The sequence below is a fragment of the Vulpes lagopus genome, chromosome X (assembly GCF_018345385.1).
Source record: "Vulpes lagopus strain Blue_001 chromosome X, ASM1834538v1, whole genome shotgun sequence".
In the NCBI taxonomy this organism is placed as follows: Eukaryota; Metazoa; Chordata; class Mammalia; order Carnivora; family Canidae; genus Vulpes; species Vulpes lagopus.
The window spans coordinates 95,548,851-95,576,553 of NC_054848.1; the positions used below are offsets into that span (position 1 = coordinate 95,548,851).

Sequence of the window (27,703 nt, forward strand, 5' to 3'; positions counted from 1 at the left end):
ATATTTGTTATCTTCTGAAGTTTTATGGACATTTTGAATTTCTTGAAAAAATAAAGGAGACAATTCTATAAGAATCAGAGTGGGTAAAAATACCTGCCAGTTTAAATTATAATTGGAAGTAGAGTGAAGCAAGGCTTTCTTTATCCTAGATGTCTTTCTCCATAGCTCCCATTTAAATAACTTGATAATTGTTGACTATATTGAATAAACACCCAGCAAGTCAAGCACCTGTGCTGGTGACCTGGTCTGATGAACTAGAAGGAGCCTTCATAAATAGCAAATGTTTATGGTCAATTAAAAAAAAAAAACTTATAAGAAAATAAACCTGGCCAACTGAACAGAATGGTTTAAATAATTCCCAAGTATCCTTCACAAGGCCTGACACTTGGTTGACATGCTATCAGAATATGTCTCACTCTATGGATGCACCACAAAAATAATTGCTGGATAATTTGGACAATATATTTTTTTAATGAGCTTCAAAATTTTAGAGAAGTGATGAGATATTATCCTGCCTTATGTGTGTCGGTATTGCTTCTGTTACTGCAAATTGAAAAAGGCTCAACTATTAGAACCTGTGCAAGGAACAGAGCAGTTAAATATAGTAACAGGTGCCTCAGTTTCACTCTGTTATTTAGTGAGTCTCTACAGTGAATCTAGTTTTGATGGCTTTAAAACTTTTGTGAGCTCATCAGGTGTGCACTTCACTGAAGCATACACAATGAGGAGGCTCTTCTTTTCTTAGTGATCAAAACTTTCATTTCTGGAGATCAAAATGGGAAACCACGTATCCAAAAAGAAATGCCTCAAAATAATCTCCTTTCTCCCTCTTCTAGTAACCATTTATAAAATAATTTATTTTAGAAATTATATTCAGAAATTTATTCTAAAAATAAGCTATTTGCTATCTATATTGTGAAATACATTTATATTTGCAAAATTCATACTTTATAAAAAAACTGTTTATATTACAAATCATATTTATAAAAGTTACAAATTTATAAAATAAGAATAAATCTATATAAAATATACACTTTATAAGTTATTTGTAGATCTATAATGTGTATATGAATTTTCTATATTCTCTAAACAAATTTCTATTTTACAAATAAACACTGGAATACATAGAGCATTAATAAAAACATTTATATTTTGGAACTAGATACAAAGAGAATTATTATTTGCTATGACAGTTGCATATAATAAAAATCCTGTTATATTAAACATTTATGTATACAAATACCATAGGTAAAACCTGCCCATGGAGATGCTACACATAGATTGTATATTCTTGACCATTTCTAGCCTGTATAGCACGCTTTTTAGACAGATGATACTTCTATAGAACTAGGATCATTGTTTTGTTGCCTAACAAAAACAAAAACAAAAACAAAAAAACCTGCAGTCTCAATACTCAGGAATTATCTTTCTTAACTGTTTGATGTATTTTTCTTCCAACGTTATATATATACCTAATATGTATATTGTATAATACATTCATAGTCTTTGACCTTCACTGCATGTTAAAATCACCAGGGGAAGGTTTAAAAAAAATACCAGTGCCAGGATCCCACACCCAGAACATTTGAGTCAATCTCTGGGTATGAGATCTAGGCATGGGTATTCTTAGAAGCTCCCTAGGTGAGTTTAATGTACAGTTCAGGTTGAAGACTACTATGATGTATTTATGTCATTTTGGAGTTTTTGGTTGCAAGTAACAGAAACATCACTGAAAACTGGCTTTAAAAATGTCTTTTGGTTCCTGTTAATTGAAAAGTCTAGATACAATGAAGGCTTCTAGCATCATGTGATCAGATTCTAGCTAAAATTCTCTGAAAGTCTCTTGGCTGCTCTCTTTAAGGGGCCAGCTTCACTCATGGCTCAAATCTTGAAGGAAAAGGCACATAGCTTCTGGGGACTCACAGCAGGCTTTGAAGTTTTCCTCCAACTGGACCAATATGAGGTAATAACTGCTGCTGGGTGACTGCCTTGGGCTCTTGACTTAGGCTTAATACTATCCATCCATGCACAGATACTGCCAAGAGGAGAGGGGGAAATGGGGATGCTTTTAGGAAGAGGACAAGGGGGTGAGATGTTGGATAGGTAATTAAGGAATGTTTACATTCTACACCATAAAGGTATTTAGCCACTTTTTACAAAAGGTTTTATTTATTTAAGTAACTTCTACACTCAGTGTGGCGCTTGAACTCATGACCCTGAGACAGAGCCACACAGAGTCTTCTGACTCAGCCAGCCAGGTGCCCCAAGGAACTAAACTACTTTTTTTTTTAAGATTCTATTTTTAAGTGACCTCTATACCCAATGGCTAGAACTCCCAATCTCAAGATCAAGAGTCGCATACTGAGCCAGTGAGGCACTCCTAGACACTTGGAATCACACTAGATAGGGTTTGTTATCTTAATTTAAAAATACACACAGCATTATATTTAAATGTATTTTGAAACATGATTTTTAATTAATTCCAGACTAGTTTATCATATGGATGCACTATTATTTAACCTTTGCACTTTCTTTGTACGTTTTAAGCTTCTTCTAATGCAGCAATCCCTGGCTTTAAACTATTTATGACCATATGACCCAATTTCCCTGGGACTAGCACTGTTAAACATCTGTTGTCCTGGAATAATTATTAACATTGCCTTATTTAACTCTCAAAAGTATTCTGGTTTGGAAGAAAAATTACAATGTCATCCTAATTTAAACATAAATATCTAATATCTGTCCATTTATCTGATCATTTCCTTAAGACAGATTCTTGGAAAAGGAATTTCTGGGTAAAAGAACAGAAACATTTTTAAAGGTTCTTGATACATATTGATAAGTTGTTTTACAGAAGTTATACCATATTATACTCCAACCAGCAGTGCATGAGATAGATTATTATTCTTTTTTCTCCTTTCAAACTGGCAAATGTTTAAAAAAAAAAAAGGAGAGGAAATAGGTAATATTCAGTGCTGACAAGAGTTTTAGGAGATGATCTGATTAGTTCTTAGATCATGATAAGCCTCAATATTATTTTCACATACTGAGTGACCATTTGTGTATCTTATTTTGTGACTTATCTGTTTATGTTCTTTGTTCAGTAAGAGTCCTTCTATATGAATGCTTTATCCATCGTATTTGTTGAAATCTTTCCTGTTTTCATTTTGTTTATTATCTTTCTTGTGGCCTTTATGTATTTAACTGTCAGTACTTTCCTTTTCTCCCCCATTGCTTTTATGCTGGAAAGTCCTTTATTATCCTGACAGTAGATTGATATTCCACCTTATATTTACAATGCTTTAAATATTCTTACAGGTTTTTTTTAAACAAAGGAAATTAACTCTTGAATACATTTGGAGTTCATTTTGATATCAACTTTGAAAAAATGTTCTTACTTTATTTTCTTTTTCCAATAGAAAAATTAATTTCTCCTCTATCAATTTGATTGAAATTGTCTTACAGATATAATTTAGGGAAGAACCAACATCTTTTTTTAAAAAAAAATTTAATTAATTAATTATATTTATATTTATTTGACAGAGAGAAGGAGAGTAGCAGAGGGAGAGGGAGAAGCAGGCTTCCTGCAGGGAGCCTAACATGGAGCTCAATCCCAGGACCCTAGGATCCTGAACTGAGCTGTAGGCAGATGCTTTCACTGACTGAGCCACTGAGGCATCCCAAGAACCAACATCTTTATGATGATCAGCCTTATGCTTATTATTGAGGCACTTTGTACATCTCTCCATTTATTCTAATTTTTAAAATCTCTCAGCTTATTCATGGAGTTTTCTTTGAATAGGTCTTTTGTACTTCTTAGTGAGATTATTTCTGATTATTTCATATATCATATTTTCTCATGGGTTATTGCTGTTACCTGGGAAGGCTGTGGATTTTTTTTTGTATACAGCCACTTTCTTAGATTTTCAGTTGATTGATTATATTGGCATTTCTAAGAAGACAAGCATATAATTAATAAGAATTATAATTATGTATCCTTTCTAATCATTTTTCTAATTAATTTTTTGTATTTTATTGATAGCATTCCTAGAAAATGTTAATAATGCTGATTGTAGGGGGAGTTCTTGTTTTACCTCCGACTTTAAAGGAAATGCTCTCAGTGTCTTATCCTTAAGTAAGATATTGGCATTTGAATTAAGAAACTTTTTTTGATATTCCATTTATTTTTTTATTTGAATTATTTTTATTTTATTTTTAAAAGGTTTTATTTATTTATTTATTCATGAGAGACACAGAGAGAGGCAGAGACACAGGCAGAGGGAGAAGCAGGCTCCCCGTGGGGAGCCAGATGTGGGACTCGATCCAAGGACTCTGGGATCACACCCTGAGCCAAACACAGACGGGCTCAACGGCTGAGCCACTCAGGCTCCCTGAATGTTTTATTTCAGTCCTTCAGTGCTCATCAGGACAAGGGCACTCCTTAATCTCCATCACCTATTTCACCCATCCTGCCACCTAGCCCCCCTCTGGTAACCATCAGTTTGTTCTCTGTGGTTAAGAGTCTGTTTCTCTCTCTCTCTTCCCCCCCTTTATTCCTTTGTTTTGTTTCTTAAATTCTACATATGAGTGAAATTGTGTTGTTATTGTCTTTGACTTATTTTGCTTAGCATTACACTCTCTGGCCCCCACTGGCTGCTCTGAAAAGCCGTCTTTGCATTGTTCCCAGTTCACCGCAACCACCTCTGCCCCGTGGCCTCCCGCAGCTTTCTCGCTGGAGTCCTTGGACTCTTGCTCTTTTCAATCCGCTGCAACGGATCACCAGCGTGCCCCAGCCAAGGACACCAGCTCCGAGATCACCACCAAGGACTTCAAGGAAAAGAAGGCATTTGCGGAGGAGGCAGAGAATGGAAGAGACACACCTGCTAATGGGAATGCTAATGAGGAAAATGGGGAACAGGAGGCTGACAATGAGGTAGTTGAAGAAGAGGAGGAAGGAGGGGAGGAAGAGGAGGAGGAAGGGGATGGAGAGGAAGAGGATGGAGATGAAGATGAGGAGGCCGAGGCAGCTACGGGCAAATGGTCCACTGAAGATGATGAGGATGACAACGTCGACACCAAGAAGCAGAAGACTGATGAGGATGACTAGACAGCAAAAAAAGAAAAGTTAAACGTAACAACAAAAAATAGACCACCGTGACCTATTCACCCTCTACTTCCCATCTCAGAATCTAAACGTGGTCGCCTTCGAGTAGAATCCCGCCTGCCTGCCCAACAAGGGCAGCGCCACCCACAGATGACACACACTCTCGCCACCCAACCAAAAACCACAATGTGAATTTGCAACAGGGGAGGAAAAAAGAACCAAAAGCTTCCAAGGCCCTGCTTTTTTTTTCTTAAAAGTACTTTAAAAAAGGAAATTTGTTTGTATTTTTTATTTACATTTTATATTTTTGTACATATTGTTGGGGACCAGCCATTTTTAATGATCTTGGATGATCAAACCAGCCTTCAGAGCATTCTCTGTCCTACTTCTGACTTTACTTGTGGTGTGACCATGTTCATTATAATCTCAAAGGAGAAAAAAGACCTTGTAAAAAAAGCAAAACCAACAACAAAAAGCCTTATTCCGAGCATTCTAGTAACTTTTTTTGTGTATGTACTTAGCTGTACTCTAAGTAGTTGGTTTGTATGAGATGGTTAAAAAGGCCAAAGATAAAAGGTTTCTTTTTTTCCTTTTTTGTCTGTGAAGTTGCTGTTTATTTTTTTTGGCCTGTTTGATATATGTGTGAAACAATGTTGTCCAACAATAAACCGGAATTTTATTTTGCAGAGTTGTTCTAACAACAACAACAAAAAGCATTACACTCTCCAGCTCCATCCATGTCATTACAAATGGCAAGATTTCATTCTTTTTTATGGCTGAGTAATATTCCATTGCATATAAATGCCACATCTTCTTGATCCATTCATCCATTAATGGACACTGGGCTGTTTCCATAATTTGGCTATTGTAAATAATGCCAGTATAAACATAGGGATGCATGTATCCCTTTGAATTAGTGTTTTCATATTTTTGGAGTAAATATCCAGTGGTATAGTGGTATGATTACTGGATCATAGAATGGTCCTATTTTTTTTTAAAGATTTTATTTATTTATTTATTCATGAGAGACACACACAGAGAGAGGGCAGAGACACAGCAGAGGGAGAAGGAGGCTCCATGCAAGGAGCCTAATGTGGGACTTAATCCCGGGACTCCAGTATCACGCCCTAAGCCAAAGGCAGGTGCTTAGCCACTGAGCCGCCCAGGAGTCCCAGAATAGTTCTATTTTTAATGTTTTGAGGAACTGCCATACTGTTTTTCACAGTGGCTGCATCAGTTTGCATTCCCACCATAAATGCAAGAGGGTTCCTTTTTCTCCACATCCTCTCCAACACTTGTTTCTTGCGTTTTCAGTTTTAACCGTAAGTGTGAAATGATATCTCATTGTAGTTTTGGTTTGCATTTCCCTGATGATCAGTAATGTTGAGCATCTTTTCATGTGTCTGTTAGACATCCAGATGTCTTCTTTGGAAAATGTCTGTTCATGTCTTCTGTCCATTTTTAAATTGGATTATTTGTGTTTTGGGTGTTGAGTTGTATCAGTTATTTATATATTTTGGATATTAGCCCTTTATTGGGTATGTCATTTGCAAGTATCTTCTCCCATTCAGTAGGTTGCCTTTTAGTTTTGTTGATGTTTTCTTCAGGTGAGCAGAAGCTTTTTATTTTTATTTTTATTTTATCCCCATAGTTTATTTTTGCTTTTGTTTCCCTTGCGTCGGGGACCTAGCTAGAAAAAAGTTGCTATGACTAGTGTCAGACAGATTACTGCCTGTACTTTCCTTAAAGATTTTTATGGTTTCATAGCTCACATTTAGGTTTTTTATCCATTTTGAATTCATTTTTGTGTATGCTGCCAAAAGGGGTCCAGTTTCATTCTTTTGCATGTTGCTGTCCAGTATTCCCAACACCATTTATTGAAGAGAGTTTTCTCCCCATTGGATATTCTTTCCTTCTCTGTCAAAGATTAATTGACCATATAATAGTGGGCTTATTTCTGCGGTTTCTATTCTGTTCTATTGATCTATGTGTCTATTTTTGTGTCAGAACCATACTGTTTTGATTACTATAACCTTAACAACCTAACTTAAGTTCTGGAATTGTGATGCCTCCAGCTTTGCTTTTGTTTTTCAAGATTGCTTTGGCTATTTGGGGTCTTTAGTGGTTCCATACAAATTTTATAATTGTTTGTTCTAGTTCTGTGAAAAATATTCTTGGTATTTTGATAAAGATTGCATTAAATGGGTAGATTGATTTGAGCAGTATAGACATTTTTACAATATTTATTTTTCCAAACCATGAGTATGGGATGTCTTTCCATTTCTTTGTCATCTTCAATTTATTTCATCAGTGTTTTATAGTTTTCAGAGTACAAGTCTTTCACCTATTTGGCTAGATTTATTCCTAGGTATCTTATTATTTTGGGATAATTAATCAATTATTAATTGTAAATGGGATTGTTGCCTTAATTTCATTTTCTGCACATCATTATTGGTATATCGAAATGTAACAGATTTCTTTTTTTTTTAAAGATTTATTTATTCATGAGAGACACAGAGAGAGAGGCAGAGACACAGGCACAGGGAGAAGGAGGCTCCATGCAGGGAGCCCGATGTGGGACCTGATCCCGGGATCCTGGGATCATGATCTGGGCTGAAGGCAGAAGCTCAACCACTGAGCCACCCAGGCGTCCCTGAAATAGATTTCTGTACAATGATTTTGTATTCTGTGACTTTACTGCATTTATTTATCAGTTCTAGTAGTTTCTTGGTGGAGTCTTTAGAGTCTCAATTGTGTCATCTTCAAATAGTGAAAGTTCTACTTCTTCCTTACTGATCTGGATGCCTTTTATTTCTTTTTGTTGTCTGATCACTGTGGCTAGTACTTCCAGTATGTTGAATGCTTTTTTTTCATCTATTGAAATGATCATATGATACTTATCCTTTCTCTTATTGATGTGATGTGTCATGTTGCTTTGTGAATATTGAACCACCCTTGCAAGTTAGGAATAAATCCTACTTCATTGTGGTGAATGGTTTTTTAAAACGAAATGTTGGATTTGGTCTGGTAGTATTTTTTAAAATATTTTATTTATTTATTCACAAGAGACACAGAGAGATGCAGAGAGAGAGAGAGGCAGAGACACAGGCAGAGGGAGAAGCAGGCTCCACGCAGGGAGCTCAACACGGGACTCAATCCCGGGTCTCCAGGATCAGGCCCTGGGCTGAAGGCGGTGCTAAACCGCTGAACCACCCTGGCTGCCTGGTCTGGTAGTATTTTGTTGAGGATTTTTGCATCTACGTTCATCAGGGATATTGGCCTGTAGTTCTCTTTTTTTTGTGTTGTCTGGTTTTGGTTTCAAGATAATGCGGCCTCATAGAATAAGTTTGGGTTTTCCTTCCTTTTCTACTTTTTTAGAAAGGTTTGAGAAGAATAGATATTAACTCTTCTTTAAATGTTTGCTAGAATTTGCCTGTGAAGCCATCTGGCTCTGGACTTTTGTTTTTTGGGATTTTTAAAAAAAGATTTTATTTATTTATTTGAGATAGAGATAGAGAGAATATACAAGTGAGGGGAGGGGCAGAGGGAGAGGGAGAAGCAGACTCCCCAGTGAGCAGGGAGCCTGGGGCCATCCTGGGACTCTAGGATCACAATGTGAGCTAAAAGCAGATGCTTAACCAACTGAGCCATCCAGGCACCCCAGCAGTTTTTTGATTGTTGATTCAATTTCTTTGCTGGTATTTGGTCTGTTCAAATTTTCTGTTTATTCCTGCAGCAGTTTTGGTAGGTTATATGTTTCTAGGAATTTATCCACTTCTATGTTGTCCAATTTGTTGGCATATAGTTTTTCATAATATTCTCTTATAATTGTATTTCTGTGGTGTTGGTTATTATTTTTCTTCTCTCATTTGTGATTTTATTTACTTGAGTCCTTTCTCTTTTTTTTCTTGGTAAGTCTGGCTAGAGGCTTATTAATTTTCTTGATTATTTGCAAGGAGCCAGCTCCTGGTTTCATTGATCTATTCTACTGGTTTTTTTTAGTTTTTATATCATTTATTTCTGCTCTAATCTTTATTTCCTTCATTCTCCTGGCTTTAGGTTTTGCTTGTTGTTCTTTTTCTAGCTCCTTTAGGTATAAGGTTAGGTTGTTTATTTAACATTTTTTCTTTCTTCATGAGGTAGATCTGTATTGCTATAAATTTCCCTGGATTAAGTAACTTTTTTTTTTATCTTAATGAAGAAACATCCTTCTATTTCAAGTTTATTAAAAGATTTTTCATTTTGTTTTTAAAAATTGAATTTACTCAAAAGTATTTTTGCTGTTTGTTAATAAACACAATATTTTCTTCCTTTACTGCTCTGATGTGATGAATAATGTGGTTAGGTTTAATTATATTGAAATATCTTTATATTCCTGTAATAAACCATATTTCATATTATTCATATTGTTATTTTTATGTACTGTTGGATTCACTTTGCTGGTACTTTATATGCAAGTTTTGCGCATATACTCATAAATAAAATGGTCTTATGTTTGTGTGTGTGTGTATGTGTTTGTACACGTTTTATCTTTATCAGCTTGGAATAAGGATCATGATTAAAAAATAACTGGGAAGGTTTCCATTTTTTTCCTTGTTTTTTAATTTTATAACTGTCTTTTTTATTTCCTTTTTCTTCTTTTTCTTAACCTTTTGCTTTGGATTTCTGTTTTATCTTACCTTCAAAGTAGGTGTACCATCTCACTTGACGGTGAGCTCTAAGAGAGTAGGGACAGGGTCTATATTTTCTCCTCATTCTGTCCCCAGCTCCTTGGAGCAGAGATGTAAGGAGATGGATGTGGAAATGAAGTATTCTATAGCCCAAAGAATTTTGGTGATGGGCTTTAGATATTAGGATTGTTTCTTCCTTTAGGTTCCATCATCCCCTCTCACTTGCTTCTCCTATTTATTAACCACCCCTTTACTCCTTAACCTCTTCTAGTCTTATCTCCATTCTCAGCACTCTACTGAAACCATTCAAGTCTGTTCTCACCAGCGACCTTTTAATTGCCCAAATGACCTTTCCTTGTTTCTCATTTTCCTTGTTCTCTATGTAATAATTGCATTGTTATCTTTAAATTCTCTCCTCTCGGGATCCCTGGGTGGCACAGCGGTTTAGCGCCTACCTTTGGCCCAGGGCGCAATCCTGGAGACCCGGGATCGAATCCCACGTCGGGCTCCCGGTGCATGGAGCCTGCTTCTCCCTCTGCCTATGTCTCTGCCTCTCTCTCTCTCTCTCTCTCTGTGACTATCATAAATAAATAAAAATTAAAAAAAACTTTAAATTCTCTCTTCTCTTGGCATCTGGCACTGTGCACTGCTTTTTCTTGCTCTTCCATCTCTAACCACTACTGTCTAATGTTCCCTCAATTCTCATCTTTTCTAAAACCCTTTACATTTGAACATTCCTTCCACCAGATTCTGTTTTCAGCCTTTGCTCATTTCTGTGTCCATTCTTAGTAATTGAGTTCACTTCTGTGTCTTGAACTATGTAGGTGACATCTGTGAAAGTTCCTGGTACAGTAACTATGACATGATAGGTGCTCAAGAAATGTTACTTCAATTTGAACTTCAAGTCCCTATGTCTAGGCTTGACCACTCCTGAACCCCAGTTTTGAGTTTCCAACTGGCTATCAAATCTTTTCATTGAGGCATCCTTTTAACACTACAAATACACTATGTGTACTCCCCAATTTCCCTACTCCCATTTCCTTCTCTTCAATTTCCTTATTTCTATTTCTTGTAATAATTTGCTTGGCCATAACTTAGTAGTTTCATTCCAGAGAAACGTCATGCTATAAAAAAAGGTCTCATTGCACAAAACAGGTTTTCCTTTTTTTAAAAAAGATTCTATTTATTTATTCATGAAAGACGCGGAGAGAGAAAGGCAGAGATGTAGGCAGAGGGAGAAGCAGGCTCCAGGCAGGGAGCCTGATGTGGGACTCGATCCTGAGACCGCGGATCACGCCCTGAGCCAGGGGCAGGTGCTCAACCGCTGAGCCACCCAGGCATCCCCAAAACAGGTTTTCCAATGGTAAAATGGAAGTAGAGTGGGGCTAGAGCAGAGGTACCTAACTTAAATGTGCATAGGCACTAGGCAGATAATACAGATTGAATGAAATTGGCCTAATGTAAGACAATGTCCACTTGTGGGAGTGGTGGAGAATGGAGAGTACATGCTTTGTATAATGTGGACAGTGTACCAGCAAACTATGGTCATACAAAAATGTTGGTCTAATATTGAAAGATGTCAAGGTTTTTCAGGAGAAGCTGGACCGTAATGTCAACTTCCAAAGGTTGGCAGCTAATTCAGTTAAAAAATAATTGAGTCTAAACAAAACACATCTGTGGGCTGGCAGTTTGTGATCTTGGCACTAAAGACTTTTCAGACTCGTAATTACAATGCTATTTTCCTGTAGAGATTTTTAATAAAATTGGCTTTATTGAAGTATAATTTCCATACAATAAAATGCATCTGGTTTAAATGTATACACTGGTGTAACCACTACCTCAATCAAAATGAATAACATTTCTTTGCAACTTTCTAGTAAATCCTTCCTGGCCCACAGCTGCTGCTCTAATTTATGCTACCATAGTTTAGTTTTGCCTGTTATGGAACTTCATTTAAATGGAATCAAACAGTATGTACTCTTCTATGTCTGGATTCTTTCACTGGGCATAATGTTTTTGAGATTCATTCATGTTTTTTGCATATCAATAGTGTATTCTTTTTATTGGCATGTGGTATTTCATTTTATAAATAAATGGCAATTTGTTTATCCATTTTCCTGTTATCTATCTATTTTCCTGGATGTTTTGGGGTTGTTTCCTATAGGAATTTTAAGTAAAAGTGGAGTTTAAAAAATGATAAATGTTTAGTTATAAAACCTAGAAATCACTGAGCCAATCCAGCTTTTGATTATAGTTAGCTGTTGTTTAAGAGTAAGTTGCCTCTCTGTTCCACTCACTTTATTATCTTTAGCTTGGATTTCTTCCACATCCCTATCACCTTTATCATTTATCATCCATTGTCACCATAGACAAATCATCAGCCTACAATGGATGCAGAACAGATACGACCCTAGCAATACTTGCTTCCTCATTTGAGGTACTAGTTCCTAATGACAGTGTTCACTATTTAGTTATAGATTTTATAGGTCTATATGATGCAAATCATATATCCTAATTAGTTGATTGTACTTGGAAGCCTTATTAGTAGGAGAAATGCCTGTTTGCCATTCCTGGACATTCAGGTTAGAAATTTTGATGAATAAACAGAACATGACTGAAGATAACCTTGAATAATTAGCCGTGAAATCTTTGTGACTATAAACCTCAAGATAAAACTCAAAATATACCAAATATCAGCATATTGGATGTGCACATTTATGAATTCATGCAACAGACATTTAATTTTGTTTGTTCTAATTTTTTCAAAAAATAACTACCGTTGAAGCATCTTCTATAACCTTCCAAGGTCTTATTGCCCTCCCTCCTTCTCTCCCAGTGATAACTGCTATCCTGAACTTGAACTTGATATTTAACGTTCCATGCATATATATATACTTTTACATATATTTAACATTTCCATGCATATATTAAAAAAGATTTATTTATTTTAGAGTGGGGGGGGCAGAGAGAGAGGGAGAGAGAGAATCTTAAGCAGACTCCATGCTGGGCATGTATGGGGCTCGATCTCAAGATCCTGAGATCATGACCTGAGTCAAAACCAAGAGTTACATGCCCCTATATATAGGGGCACATGGGTAGCACAGTCAGTTAGCATGTAACTCTCTCTCTCTTTTCCTTTTTAAAATGATGCAAGCAGCATCTTGTATTTATTATTTTGCAATTTGCTTGCTTTGCTCAATGTTGTTTGTGACATTTTCCATTTTGATACATGTAGCTCTAGTAATAACTTCTCTGTAGTATTCAACTGAATGAATGTACCACAATTTATTCACCCATTCTCCTGCTGGTGGTCACTTAGGTGGCTCTTAAATTTTATTATTTTTAAAAAAGATTTTATTTATTTGATAGAGAACACAAGCAGGCAGAACAGCAGGCAGAGGGAGAGGGAGAAGTAGGCTCCTCACTGAGAAGGGAGCCTGATATGGGATATGGGGCTCAATCCCAGGACCATGGAACCATGATCTGAGATGAAAGCAGATGTTTAACTGACTGAGCCACCCAGGTGCCCCTTAAATTTTGTTATTATAAGAAGTAGAGCAATGAGCATTCTTTTTTAAAAGATGTTATTTGTTTATTTGAGAGAGAGAGAGAGAGAGAGAGAGAGAGAGAGAGAGAGAGAGAGAATATGTGCATGATGGGGTGTACAGAGGAAGAGAGAGAACCAGGATCCCCCTTCCTGATGAGGAGGAAGCCCTGGGGTGGGCTCCAGTCCCACGACCCAGAGATCATGACAGCTGAAGGCAGACAGTTAACTGACTGAGCCACCTAGGCACTCCAGCAATGAAATACTAGTCTCCTTGTGTGCAAATGCAAGAGATTCCCTAGGTTTTTTTTTAATTTATTGATTTATTTACTTATTCATGAGGGACACGAAGAGAGAGAGGCAGAGACACAGGCAGAGGGAGAAGCAGGCTCCGTCGGGCAGGGAGCCCGACGTGGGACTTGATCCCGGGTCTCCAGGATCACACCCTGGGCTGAAGGGGGCGCTAAACTGCTGAGCCACCCTGGCTGCCCTGATTATCTAGGGTTTTTAAACTAAAAATGGTATTGCTAGGTTACAGGTTGTGCTTTCTCCAGTCCATCTCATCAAGTGCTTTAGCAGCTCATTCACAATTACTAAATTCACTTTCTCTTTTATTTTTATTTGAGATTTTTCAACTTCATGATGCTACAAAAGCAATATGCGTTCAGTAGTAATTGTACTTCAAGATTTGACTTTTGATCCTTCCCTGGGCTAGTGATATGCAGTATTATACTCTCCTGATGCTGGGCAGTGGTAGCAAGCTGCAGCTGCCAGTCAGCCTCATGATCATGAGGATCAACAAATGAAACAATGACAACCATTCCATACCCATACCATCATTCTGTTTTTCACTTCTAGTACAGTATTTGGTCAATTACATGATATTCAATACTTTATTCTAAAATAAGCTTTGTGTTAGATGATTTTGCCCAACTGTAGGCAGGCTACTGTAAGTGTTCTGAGCACATTTAAGGTATGCTAGGCTAAAGTATGATGTTTGGTAGGTTATATGTATTACATGCATTTCAACTTACAATACTTTAAAAAATATTTTTATTTATTTATTTGAGAGAGAGTGGGAACATGAGCAGGGGGAGGGGCAGAAGGAGAAGCAGGCTGCCTGCTGAGTGCAGAGCCCTATGTGGGGGCTTGATCCTAAGACCCAGAGATCATGACCCAAGCGGAAGGCAGATGCTTAACCAACTGAGCCACGCAGGTGCCCCTCAACTTACAGTACTTTCAACTTATGATGGGTTTATCAAGACCCAAACCCCATCATAAACTGAGGAAGATATATGTTAGAACATTTATGCAGACTTAATTAAGATTCACCCATATTAATACATTTCATTTCTTCTATTTACTAGAATTGTTTAAGTACTGTTTTAATTAACTTGTTTGATTGTTTAGTGCTTGCTAGGGATATTTAAAATATTTTAAAAGAAAATTAAATACACTTGAAAATGCAATTTAAATGTTTAAGGGCATTTAGTTAATTAAGTTATAAATTGCACTGATTAATAAATAGAATAACTTTGTAAATTGAAATGAAAAAATCAAGAGAAACCTGTTCTAAAATTTCTAACTGTAATCAATTGAAATTAAACCCATTTAATAATAGCTTTTTTTTTGCATAAAAGTCACCTTCAATTACACCAAGAAAGTAGCATTGCAATTTTCTTTTAATTCTATTTACCTTTTTAACAATTTTTTTCCAAATTTTTCATTATGCCATTTGTTAAATTGAGGCCACATTTTTTCCTGCCATGCCTGTTTTTCTGCTCTGATCTAGACTAGTTGTTCCCAAGGCCTGCTGCACAGCCATAATACTAAACTTTTTTTCCAGCTCTCATAAGATAAGTGCACTATTTTCTGGATCAGGCCATGACCAAGACGGCTAGTTGCCCTTCAATTTCCATTCACCTCTACTAAAACAGTAATAAGCCCCCTAAGTTTTAGATGGGCAATTAAGGATATTCCACGGCCCTTTTGCAGGTAGCTGTGACTATATAGCTAAGTTCTAGTCAATGAGAAATAAGTGAAAGTGATACCTGGAAGTTCCAGTTTGCACCCTTCATACCCTTCCTTTCTCCATCTTTACACCCACCCATTCCAGTGCCTGCAACATGGATGTATGTGATAGGGCACCAACTTGGAATATGAGATAAGCACCCAGGAAAGGATGAGGCAACAAGATAAAAGAAGCCTAGATTCCTGACTAGGATTCTTGGTTGCTTTTTCATATTGTTTAATTTGAAAATTTTTAAAGCACTTCTTTTTAAAATAATTTCTAACTTAAAAAATGTAACAATAGTACAATAAATTTTTGTATATTTGTAATTGTCTTGCATATCAATAGTACAATGATCAAAATCAGGGAATTAATATTGATAAAATAATCTCATTGACATAATTCATTCAAATTTCATCAATTGCTCATTAATGTCATTTTCCATGTCCAGGATATAATCCTGGAGCTAAATGAAGTATTTAGTTGTCAAGTGTCCTTAGTTTCCTGTAATCCATGATAGTTCCTCAGTCTTTTTTTTTTTTTTTTGCCTTTTATGAGCTGACACTTTTTAAAATTGAGATATAATTGACATATAACATTATATGAGTTTCAGGTGTACAACATAATGATTTGGTATTTGTATATATTGTGCAATGATCACAATAAGTCTAGTTAACACCCATCACACATAGTTATAAACCTTTTGTTTTGATGAGAACTTGTAAGATTTACTCTCAGCAATTTTCAAATATATAATACAATATTACTAAATATAGTTACCATGCTGTAAATTACATCCCATGACTTTCCTTAAAAACAGACACTTAAAAATTACATAAATAAGCATATACTTTATACTTATAACTTGTGATCAATGCTGTGATGGAATAATTGCTATTATTTGCAGTAGTTATACTGTATAAAATCACTGTGAACACTGAATTAGTGACTCCTGAACCATTGCTCTTGGGAAATACAGGGGTAAGTTCCCGTGAGCCTCTGGCCACAGTATTTTCATCAACTGATCAATACATAACCTTGTTTTATGTGTGTCTCTGTTCAAAGGCACTTTAAATATATATTATTGATTCATTAACATTGAATTCACAGCCAACGGTAATATAACTCATGCCTGAATAAAGCTTATCTAACATACATATGATTTATTTAAAATTGGAAATTTGTACCTTTTGACTTCTTTCACCCATTTTGCCTACCCCCGCCCAACTCCTTGCCTCTGGCAACTACCAATTTATTCTCTGTATATATGAGTTTGGATTTTTTTTTCTTAGATTCCTCATATAAGTGAGATCATACAGTATTTGTCTTTCTTTGTCAGTTATTTTATGTAGTGAAATACCCACAAGGTCCATCTTTGTTGTCCCAAATGGCAAGATTTCCTTCTTTTTATGCCTGAATTCGTGTGTGTGCGTGTGCATGCATATGCGCATGTGTACACATACCACATCCATTCCATTGATGGACACTTAGGGTGGTGCTTCCATATCTTGGATAGTATAAATAATTCTGAAATAAACACGGTTCGTGTTTTTCTAAAAAGATTTATTTATTTCAGACAGAGAAAGTGAATGGGGGGAGTGGCAGAGGGAGATAATTGTTTTAAAAAGATTTTATTTATTTATTCATCAGAGGCAGAGAGAGAGAGAGAGAGAGAGAGAGAGGCAGAGACACAGGCAGAGGGAGAAGCAGGCTCCATGCAGAGAGCCCGATGTGGGACTCGATCCCGGGTCTCCAGGATCATGCCCTGGGCCAAAGGCAGGCGTTAAACTGCTGAGCCACCCAGGGGTCCCCAAGGGAGAGAATTTTTAAGCAGATTCTCCAATGAGAACAGAGTCCCTCACAGGGCTCCATTCCATTACCCATGAGATAATGACTTGAGCATGAGTTGGATGCTTAACTAACTGACTGAGACACCCAGGTGCCCTTCAAGTTAGTGTTTTAATTGCCTTTGGATAAACACCCAGAAATGGAATTGCTGGATCATATGACAGTTCATTTTTTAAGAGTATCAACCAGGTATTTTACAGAATTTCTCTCAATTTTGGTTTGTCTGTTATTTCCTTACGATTGAATTCAAGTTACGCATTTTTTTGTGGAAATTACATAGAAATGATGTGTCCTCAGTGCATTATATCAGGGGGCACATGATGTCTTGTCCCATTACTAGTAATGTTGATTTTTTAAAAAAGATTTTATTTATTCGTGAGAGACACACAAAGAGAGGCAGAGACATAGGCAGAGGGAGAAACAGGCTCCCTATGGGGAACCTGATGCAGGACTCGATCCCAGGACCCTAGGATCACAACCTGAACCAAAGGCAGACACTCAACCACTGAGCCACCCAGGTGCCCCAGTAATGTTAGGTTTTAAAATTTTTTAAAGACTTATTAAAATATAGCAGACAGAAAAAAAGTAAAATGATTATAAATTTGTCACAAAATTGACATACCCACGTAACTACCACCAGGTCAAAAAATAAGACATTACTAGCATTCCAAATGTTTCCATCATATCTCTTTCCAATTCCCACTCTTCATCTTCCTTCAAAATTATCAGTCCTGACTTCCAACATTGAAGTTATTTTGCTTCTTCTTGGACTTTATATAAAATAAATCATACAGAATGTATTCTTTTGTGTCTGGTTTCTTTTATTTCAAATGATGTTTGTGCAGTTCATCAAATGGCTGTGAATACCATAGTTTCTTTTTATTTCTATATTGTATCCATGGTAATATTAGTTTTGCTCATTTGATTTAGTTGCCCATTTTTTTTATTGTGGTAAGAATACACTTGACATAAAATTTACCATTCGATTATATAATCCATTGATATTTAGTACATTTAAAATGTGCAACTATCACTTCTATCTAGTTCTAGAACATTTTTGTTACCCAAAAGGAAAACTCATACCATTATCCAGTAACTACCTATTTCCCCTCTCCCAAGCTTCAGGCAAATACTAATCTGTTTTCTGTCTCTATGGATTTGCCTATTCCAGATATTTCATATAACTGGAATCATATAATATGGGGCCTTATGTATCGGGCTTCTTTCTCTCAGCATTTGATTCCCAAGTTCATCTACGTTGTAGCAGGTATCATGACTCCATTTCTATTTATGGTTGAACAATATTCCATTGTGTGGTTATTCCATATCTTGTTTATCCATTCATCAGTTGATGGACATTTAAGTTGTTTCCACTTTTTAGCTATTTTGAATAATGCTGCTATGAAGATTTGTTATAAGTTTCTATGTGAACATACATTTTCAGTTTTTCAGGGTATATTTCTAGGAGGAGAGTTACTGGGTCATAGAGTAATTCCATGTTTAATATCATTGAGGACTTACCAAACTGTTTTCTATACTGGTTGCACAATTTTCAGTCCCATCAGAAATGTGTGAGGATGCTAATCTCTGTACATCTTTGCTACAACTTGCTATTTTCTCTCTTGATTGCAGCCGTCCTAGTGTGAAGTGGTATCTCATGGTTTTGATTTGCATTTCCCTAATGACTTCTGATGTTGAGCATCTTTTCTGTAGGGTTGGTAGTAATGTTCCTACTCTCACTTCTGATTTTAGTAATTTCCATCTTCTCTCTTTTTCCTTAGTCTAGTTAAAGGTTTATCCATTTTTAAAATGATATATTTATTTTTTTGAAAGAGAGAGAGAGCAGGGGGAGGGGCAGTGGGAGAGGGAGAGAGAAACCTAAGCAGACTCCATGCTGAGTGTGGAGCCTGATGTGGGACTCAATCCCATGACCACGAGATTATTACCCAAGCTGAAATCAAGAGTCAGGTGCTCAGCTGACTGCACCACCTGGGCACTCCAGGTTTATCCATTTTGTTGATCTTTTCAAAGAACCAACTTTGATTTCATCAATTTACTCCATTGTTTTTATATTCTCTAATTTATATCTGCTGTAAAATTTATTATTTTCTTCTGGCTTTGGGTTTAGTTTGTTCTTTTTCCCCCTTATTCCTTAAGGTGGAAAGCTTTGTTATTAATTTGAGATCTTCCTTCTTTTTTTTTTTTTTTTTTTTAATGTAGGTATTTACATATATAAATTTCCCACTGAACACTCCTTTCACTGCATCTCCTAAGTTGTGGTATGTTGTTTTTTCATCTTCATTCATCTTAAAATATTTTCCAATTTTTCCTTAGATTTCTTCTCTGACCCATGGATTATTTGAGGGCATAGTGTTTAATTTCCACAGCTGTGTACATTTCCCTATGTTCCTTCTGTTGCTAATCTCTACGTTCATTTCATTATAGTCAGAGAGGATACTTTGTATGATTTTAATCTTTTTTTTTTTTTAATTTTTATTTATTTATGATAGTCACAGAGAGAGAGAGAGAGAGGCAGAGACACAGGCGGAGGAAGAAGCAGGCTCCATGCACCGGGAGCCTGACGTGGGATTCGATCCCGGGTCTCCAGGATCGCGCCCTGGGCCAAAGGCAGGCGCCAAACCGCTGCGCCACCCAGGGATCCCTGTATGATTTTAATCTTTTCAAATTTATTGAGACTTATTTTTGTGGCCCAACATATGGTTTATCTGGGAGAATATTCATGTGTACTTGGGAAGACTATATATTCTGTTCTTTTTGCATGGAATGTTCTGTATGCATCTGTTAGGTCTAGTTGGTTTTTAGTGTTTCTTTATTGATATTTTGTTTAGTTTTTCTATCCATTATTGAAAGGGATATTGAAGATTTCAACTATCATTGTAGCACTAGTTCTCACTTAATTCCTGTCAGTTTTTGCTTCTTATATTTTGGGTCTCTGATGTTAGATGTGTCTATGTTTATAATAATTATATCTTCTTGATGTATTGACTCTTTTATCAATGTATAGAGTACTTCTTTGTCTCATAAATATTTTTGACTTAAAGACTATTTTGGCCACCCCAGCATTCTTGGTTAATATTTACAAGGAGTATCTTTTCCCAACCTCTCAATTTCAAATCAATTGTGTCTTTGGATACAAAGTAAGTCTTTTATAGATTGCATATTGCTAGACCATGTGTTTTAATCCATTATGCCAATCTCCATTTTTAATTGCTGAGTTTAATTCTTTTATATCTAATGCAATTATTGAATAAGAAGGACTTCTGCCATTTTACTACTTGTTTTCTATATGTCTTATATCTTTTTCTCCCTAGTTCCTCCATTACTGCTTTCTTTTGTGTTTAATTGATTTTTTTAGTGTACCATTTTGATTCCTTTCTCATTTTTTTCTGTATATTTTTTAGTTATTTTCTTAGTGGTTACATGTTAAACACATAACAAACCAGTATGAATTAATACTAACTTGGCTTCAATTATGTACAAAAATTGTATATATGGGGTATATAGTGGGTTTATTTCTGGGTTTTCTGTTCTATTCCATTAATCTAGGTGTCTATTATCTACGAATACCATACTGTTTTAATTGCTACTGCTTTGTAATATAACTTGAAATCTGGAATTGTGATACCTCCAGTTTTGTTTTTCTTTTTTAGGATTGCTTTGGCTAGTCAAGGTCTGTTGTGGTTCCATATAAATTCTAGGATTGTTTGTTCTAGTTTTGTGAAAAATGCTATTGGTATTTTGATAAGGATTTCACTAAATGGGTAGATTGTTTTGGGTAGTATAGACATTTTAACAATATTTGCTCTTCCAATCCATGAGTATGAAATGTTTCCATTTCTTTATGTCATTTTTAATTTTTTCAGCAGTGTTTTATAGTTTTCAGAGGACAAGTCTTTCTCCTCTTTGGTTAAGTTTATTCCTAGATATTTTATTGTTTTTGGCATAATTGTCATTGGGATTGTTTTCTTAATTTCACTTTCTGCTGCTTCATTATTTGTGTATAGGAACGGAACAGATTTCTGTGAATTGATTTTGTATTTTGTGACTTTACTGAATTCATTTATGAGTTCTAGTAGTTTTTATTTTTTAAAATCATATAGGAAAAAAGAGGAATTGCTCACTCAAAATACTAGATTTTATATTTACCTCTGTATGTAAAGAACATTTACCAGTGTTGTTTATTTCTTCATAGGGCTTCAAGTTACTGTCTAGTGTGCTTTCATTTCAGCCTGTGGGACACCTTTTAGTATTTCTTGTAGGGCAGATGTACTATCAATGAACTCCTTCAGCGGGATCCCTGGGTGGCGCAGCGGTTTGGCGCCTGCCTTTGGTCCAGGGCGCGATCCTGGAGACCCGGGATCGAATCCCATGTCAGGCTCCCGGTGCATGGAGCCTGCTTCTCCCTCTACCTATGTCTCTGCCTCTCTCTCTCTCTCTCTCTGTATGACTCTCATAAATAAATTAAAAAAAAATTAAAAAAAAATGAACTCCTTCAGCTTTTATCTGTGAATATCTTAATTTTGACTTCATTTTTGAAGGATGGTTTTGCCAAATATATAATTCTTGATTGAAAAGTTTTTCCTTTTTCAGCACTTTAAATATTTTATAGCACTGCCTTCTGGTCTCCATAGATTCTGATGAGAAATTGGCTGTTGATCTTATGAGGATCCCTTATACATAAGTCACTTCTCTCTTTCTGATTCAAGATTCTCTTTTTGTGTGTCTTTCAACAATTTGATCTTACGTTTTAGTGTGAGTCTCTTTTGAGTTTATCCTACTTGTGTTTGTTGAATTTCTTAGATGTTCAGATTCATGTATTTTATCTAATTTGGGAGTTTAAAAAATTTGTTTTAAGTAAGATCTATGCCTAATATGGGACTTGAACCCATGACCTCAGATCAAGAGTTGCATTGTTCAGTGACTAAGACAGCCAGGCACCCATAATTTGGGAATTTTGGGGCCATTATTTCTTCAAATATTCGTTCTGTTCATTTCTCTCTCTTTTCTTTTTCTGGGACTCTTGTTGTCCCTATGTTGGTATACTTAATGGTATACTACATGTCCCTTAGTCTGTGTTCATTTTTCTTTATTCCTTTTCTTTCTGCTCCTCAGGCTGGATCATTTCAATTCACTTATCTTCAAGTTCTGTCATTTGTTCTGATGCCTGCTGAAATCTATTGTTGAATTGCTCTAGTGAAGTTGTTTTTGTTTTTTACTAATTGTACCTTTAAGTTCCAGATTTTCTATTTTGTTTCTTTTTAATCCTTTTTTTTGCTTTATTTTATATTCTCTATTTGATAATACAGTGATTTTTTGGTTTCATTTAGTTCTTTGTTCATGATTTTTCTTTAGCTTTTTGAGCACATTTAAGATACTTGATTTAAAGTCTTTGTTTAGTAAGTCCAAATCTCAGCTTCCTTAGGACAATTTCTATTGATTTTATCTTTTCCCGGGATTGGGCCATACTTCTTTTCATGCTTTGAAATTTTTTGCTGAAAACTTTGAAAACATTTTGAATATTAATGTGGTACATGTGAAGATCTGATCCCCCCTCTCCTTCCCCTGCCCATATCTTGTTACTACTGAAGTTTTAAGTTATAGTTGTTTGTTAAGTGATTTTTCTAAACAATTTTTGTAAGTACTCTATTCCTTGTTGTGTGTGGCCAATGAAGTCCAAGGGTCAGTTAGTGTTTTGACAGTTTCTTTAACCGCCTGTAGCCAGAGAAAGAAAAAAAAAATCCTTGCCATTCTTGATACACTGGCTTTGTCCTGGGCACTCCTTTAAAGCTTAGCCACATTGTTTACAATTCTGCCTTAGTCTTCACTTCATACTTATGCAGGACCTGAAGGTGAGTCAGAAGTGAAAGTTTATGGTCTTCAATAATATTTTCTGTGCATGTACTCAGGACTGGGAATGTGTGTGACTTTCTCAATTTCCTGGAATATTTGGGAGCTTTAAAAAATCCATTATACCCACATATAGCCCTTTTTATAACCTCTTCCTTCCCATATGTCTTGGCATGTCTATTACTTGTCTTACCTGTTGTCCCTTGACACAGTCTGCTGTGACAATACTTGTGCCTATAGATATTTTTGGTAAATGCTGCCTAAACAGTTGTTCCAGTCCTGAGAATACAATGAATCATGTGAAACAAAGGCAAGTCCTTGTGTCTGTTCTTCAGGGAGCCATCAGACAGGTAGAAATGGCCAATAACAAGTCTTTGAGAGTAAGTTTTGTTGCTCCTTCTGTTATTAACAATTTGCTGCAGTAGTGTGGGCTACCAGTCTCAGAGCTGCTGCCAATCTGGAGGTAGGGGATGATAGGCAGGCAATTTAAAATGCTACATCTATCTCTTACCGTATAGCAGCTACTTCTTTTTTGCCAAGCCTTCCCTGGATGTTTTATGTTTTTGAGTAGATTCCAGAGTTCTGCAAAAGTTGATTCTGTTTTTGCCAGCTCATTAATTGCTTTTGTGGAGGGATGGAGTGCTGTAGTTCCCTATTGTAGTTCACCATTTTTGGTGATGTCACTATCCTGTTCATTTGTTTTTAAAGAAAAATTATTAAGTAGCAGATGTGAGTTTTTCCTTTGCTGTTTTGGAACGCAGATCTACTTTCTGTATAAAGGAGGTCTGTTTTCTAGGTAGCTTTCCTCTAATGGCTGACTGGGAATTCTGACAGGGAAGTCTTTATGATGACAGGAAGGACTGGTTGCTCGGCAAGGCTTGTTTTACAGTGGGTAAGCTGAGAACTGGCTATCTGGCAATGGGCCCTCTAAATGCCCAGTGAGAAAGGATATTTCTTTGAGAAGCCAATATCCAAACTAAAAGTCTTAACTCTTTCCATGGCATTCAATTTTTTTTCAGTTAAAAGCCCTCTATTTCATTTTTTAAAGATTTTTATTTATTCATTTGAGAGACTGAACAAGAGAGAGTGCGTGTGTATCTTCTACACATTTTAAAAAAAGATTTTATTTATTTATTTGAGAGAAAGAGAGAGAGCACACAAGCTGGGTGGAGAGGCGGAGGCAGAGGGAGAAGTAGACTCCCTACTGAGCAGGGAGCTGGATGTGGAGCTCAATCCCAGGACTCTGGGATCATGACCTGAACTGAAGGCAGATGATTAACCGACTGAGCCACCCAGGTGCCCCTAAAAACCCTCTAATTTTAAAAAAATGTTATTTTGCTTATTGGCAAATGCTAGTAACTACTACTCTGGGCAAAGGATTTGGGGAGGAAGATAGTGGTGGAGACTGATGCAGCTGTTTTGTCTTACAAATATTCAATTAATTCCCCAGTTTAAATCCCCACCTCTCATTTTTGCTCCCTTCTGTACTTGCTGACTCAGAGCCCAGAGTATCTCCAGGGTTCTGCCTGGCAGACTGGCTTCCATTTCCTCCATAGCTTCCTCATAACATATTCTAGACTGTGGTTTTATCCATCTGTTTCACCTGCCAACTTACTCACATCCACTTTTCTTCTCCCAGAAATGTGTTGGGATCTCTTATTGGCAATATCTTCACCTTTATCTCATTTTTTTTCCTGTTAGAGGTTTATTCCTTTATATACTGCTGTGCTTTTATTTTAATGGACTCTAGGAGGGATTGTGAGGATGTACCTTGTCTAACATCTTGAACTGGAGTCAACAAATAGTTTTGAACACATTTCCTGTCCCAGGTACTATGCTAGGTGCTAATGGTGGAAATATGAATGAAACTTACTTCCTGGTGTCAAGAAACTCATAGTGTAGTAATGGATGCAGTCTTATGCAATAGATATTAAAAACAGGACTTTTCCTGTTTCAGTTTTATTTTATTTTTTTTAATGATTTTATTATTTACTTATTTTTATTCATTTATGATAGTCATACGGAGAGAGAGAGAGGCAGAGACACAGGCAGAGGGAGGAGCAGGCTCCATGCACCGGGAGCCCGACGTGGGACTCGATCCCGAGTCTCCAGGATCGCGCCCTGGGCCAAAGGCAGGCGCTAAACCGCTGCGCCACCCAGGGATCCCTCCTGTTTCAGTTTTAGATAAGAATTCAAAGCTGAAAACAAAGGAGTCACATTTTCTAAAGAGAGGTGATACACCATCTTTATAGAATTTGCTAAAGGACAACTTCCAAAATATGATGTCACCCCTTAGGCTACTACTTACTCCAAAGACATGTAAAGAGAAGCTAGGATATTGATTGGGAGGAAGGTGGTAGAGAGGATGGTTTTGAAGAGAGTTGTGAGAATGCCTTGGAGTTTCTTATGCTCTTGGGAGCGTGAAGGAGACACTTCCCACTCCCTTAATTGAAAATGAAGCTACAAGAGAACCACTAAAGGCTTGATGTATATCTCCTGGAGACTGACCTTTGCATGAATTGGCAACTGACTTACATCTGAAAACAAAGTCTTAAGAGAGAGGTCATGGCTAAATCAGCCTGTGACAATAGAGGAAAGAGAGTACTGCATTTGCAGGAAGCTGTACTTCTCCAACATATGGGCAAAGCTGTCTGTTTCCCAGGGGCCATAAAGAGTCAGCATGGTAGGAATTTAGAGTTGGGTCATGTTATAAGGGATATCCTCTAGGAAGGTTACTCAGAGGTATGAAATGACCCCAACAGAAGAAGGGACTGATAGAAACCAGGGACAGAGGTGTTGAAAGAGGCCAGCCAGAGTAGATGTTACCCACATCAAGGGAACTGCAGGTGAGAGAACCTCAGTGACAGGGGAGTTCCCAGTAACTGTCCAGAGAAAATATCAGCTTTGGACATCTGTGGCACTCTCCAATGCCAGGTGAAAACAGAACCAGTGACGGAAAGCTTGTTTTGGCTCGTCCTTATAGTCCTTCCCTGTTCTCCAACCCTAGAGGCAGGGTTTGAAGCAGCGCAGTGATTGGTGGAGAAAGGATAGAAGAGAAAATGGATGAGGGGGGGAAGCCACCCATGCTCGTTATCCTTTCCCCACTACAAGTTTCCTGGTAGAACTGAGAGAGGAGAGAAACTTGAAAATAAGTGATGGATTAAAGCTGTGATATATCAGACTGGACTGGAATTTTTAATGCCTAAAAAACAAAACTATTTTTTAATATCTGAGAGTGACTGAAAAAGGTATGAGCTCTGTCTGAAATTTCATGCAGGGGTGGGGAAAAATGATTCCACAGAGCTTGTGGTGTGAAGCAGTGGTGTGAAAGAATTATATTGCTTTCTGCTTACACCCTACTGTGTCTAGCTCATTCAATAAACTAGTTTATATAAGTGCCACACTATATGTATAGTCAAGGTTCAGTGAGTGGTACCACATAGGAGAAAGCAATAAACTCTTCCCAGGGAGGCCAGGAAAGGCCTGACACCTTTTCTCAGAGGAGTTAGTGCTTGAACTGGATTTTAAAAACCAAGAAGGAATTTGCCAGGTAAGGATGGGGTGAAAGGACATTCCAGGAAAAGGGAATAGTGTGTACAAATGTAGGTGTATATGCATAAGTACATGTAGTTCAGTGATTCTGAATCACTGTAGTATAAATCACAGCTGGATAAGGGAGGGAGATAGGGTAACATTTAGGAATCTGCTTATGAAATGCCTTTTTTTTTTTTTGAAAGTGACAGGGCCAGAAGAGCCTAGTATTTTAAGCAGGAGAGTCACAGGATCATATTTGCATTTTAAAATATCACTCTTGTCACAGTGTGGTAGGTGGATTGGTGGGGATTGTGGGGCCTGGGAAGCAATGCCAGGTTGAAATTGAGTCAATAAGATCTCTTGATTATCTAGAAATATCCTAATAATAGACTCATCTATTTTATTTTTTTAAAAGATTTTATTTATTTATTCATTCATGAGAGACACAGAGAGAGAGAGGCAGAGACACAGGCGAAGGGAGAAGCAGGCGCCATGCAAGGAGCCTGATGTGGGACTCGATCCTGGGTCTCCAAGATCACACCCTGGTCTGCAGGCAGCGCCAAACTGCTGCGCCACCGGGGCTGCCCCTAGACTCATCTATTTTATTTTATTTTATTTTATTTTATTTTATTTTATTTTATTTTATTTTATTTATTTATTTATTTATTTATTTATTTATTTATTTTTTAGACTCATCTATTTTAAAAAACATTTTGTCTACATAGAGTAGGTTCCCAGCTTGAAATCTGAATTTGTCTGGGCTTATGCAATGAGCTGCAGGGATGGGTAGCTATAAGTCTTTTAGTATGGGGCCCTGTAAGGACTTGTAGGGGCCAAGACAGGCAGCCCCCAGATGGACCACTTTGGCATATTGATTATTTTAAATAAAAATTACTTAATGTTAGAGGCAGTTAGTTATCTAACAGGATACCTGGAAGCCAGCAAAGATGAAGTCATGGCCAGCTATTGCGAAAGTCAAAGGCCTGTCCTGGCAGCACACTGTAAGAAGCCAGATCAAACCAGACAGGCTCAAGATGTCAGGTACCCTGACAGGAAATCCCTGACCAAATAAGGAAGAAAAGGTGTGAAACCCTGCTTCCAAGAAATCCATGCCCCGAGTAATG

The 27,703-nt window shown here is 36.8% G+C and overlaps 1 protein-coding gene across 1 annotated transcript; it reads left to right on the forward strand.

Moving 5' to 3' along the window:
* The first annotated feature begins 1,616 nt into the window (after positions 1-1,616).
* LOC121482653 (prothymosin alpha-like) lies at positions 1,617-5,113 on the forward strand. Its single transcript, XM_041740481.1, has 2 exons — positions 1,617-1,641; positions 4,629-5,113. Exons 1-2 carry the CDS (start codon positions 1,617-1,619, stop codon positions 5,105-5,107), a joined length of 504 nt encoding a protein of 167 aa, XP_041596415.1. The 3' UTR covers positions 5,108-5,113.
* Positions 5,114-27,703: the final 22,590 nt, after the last annotated feature.

Excerpts from the sequence above, each read along its gene's own strand:
- LOC121482653 (XM_041740481.1), top strand. The coding sequence starts at position 1,617 with ATGGGTATTCTTAGAAGCTCCCTAG. Across the intron at positions 1,642-4,628 it reads TATTCTTAGAAGCTCCCTAG|CATTACACTCTCTGGCCCCC; the intron begins GTGAGTTTAATG and ends TATTTTGCTTAG.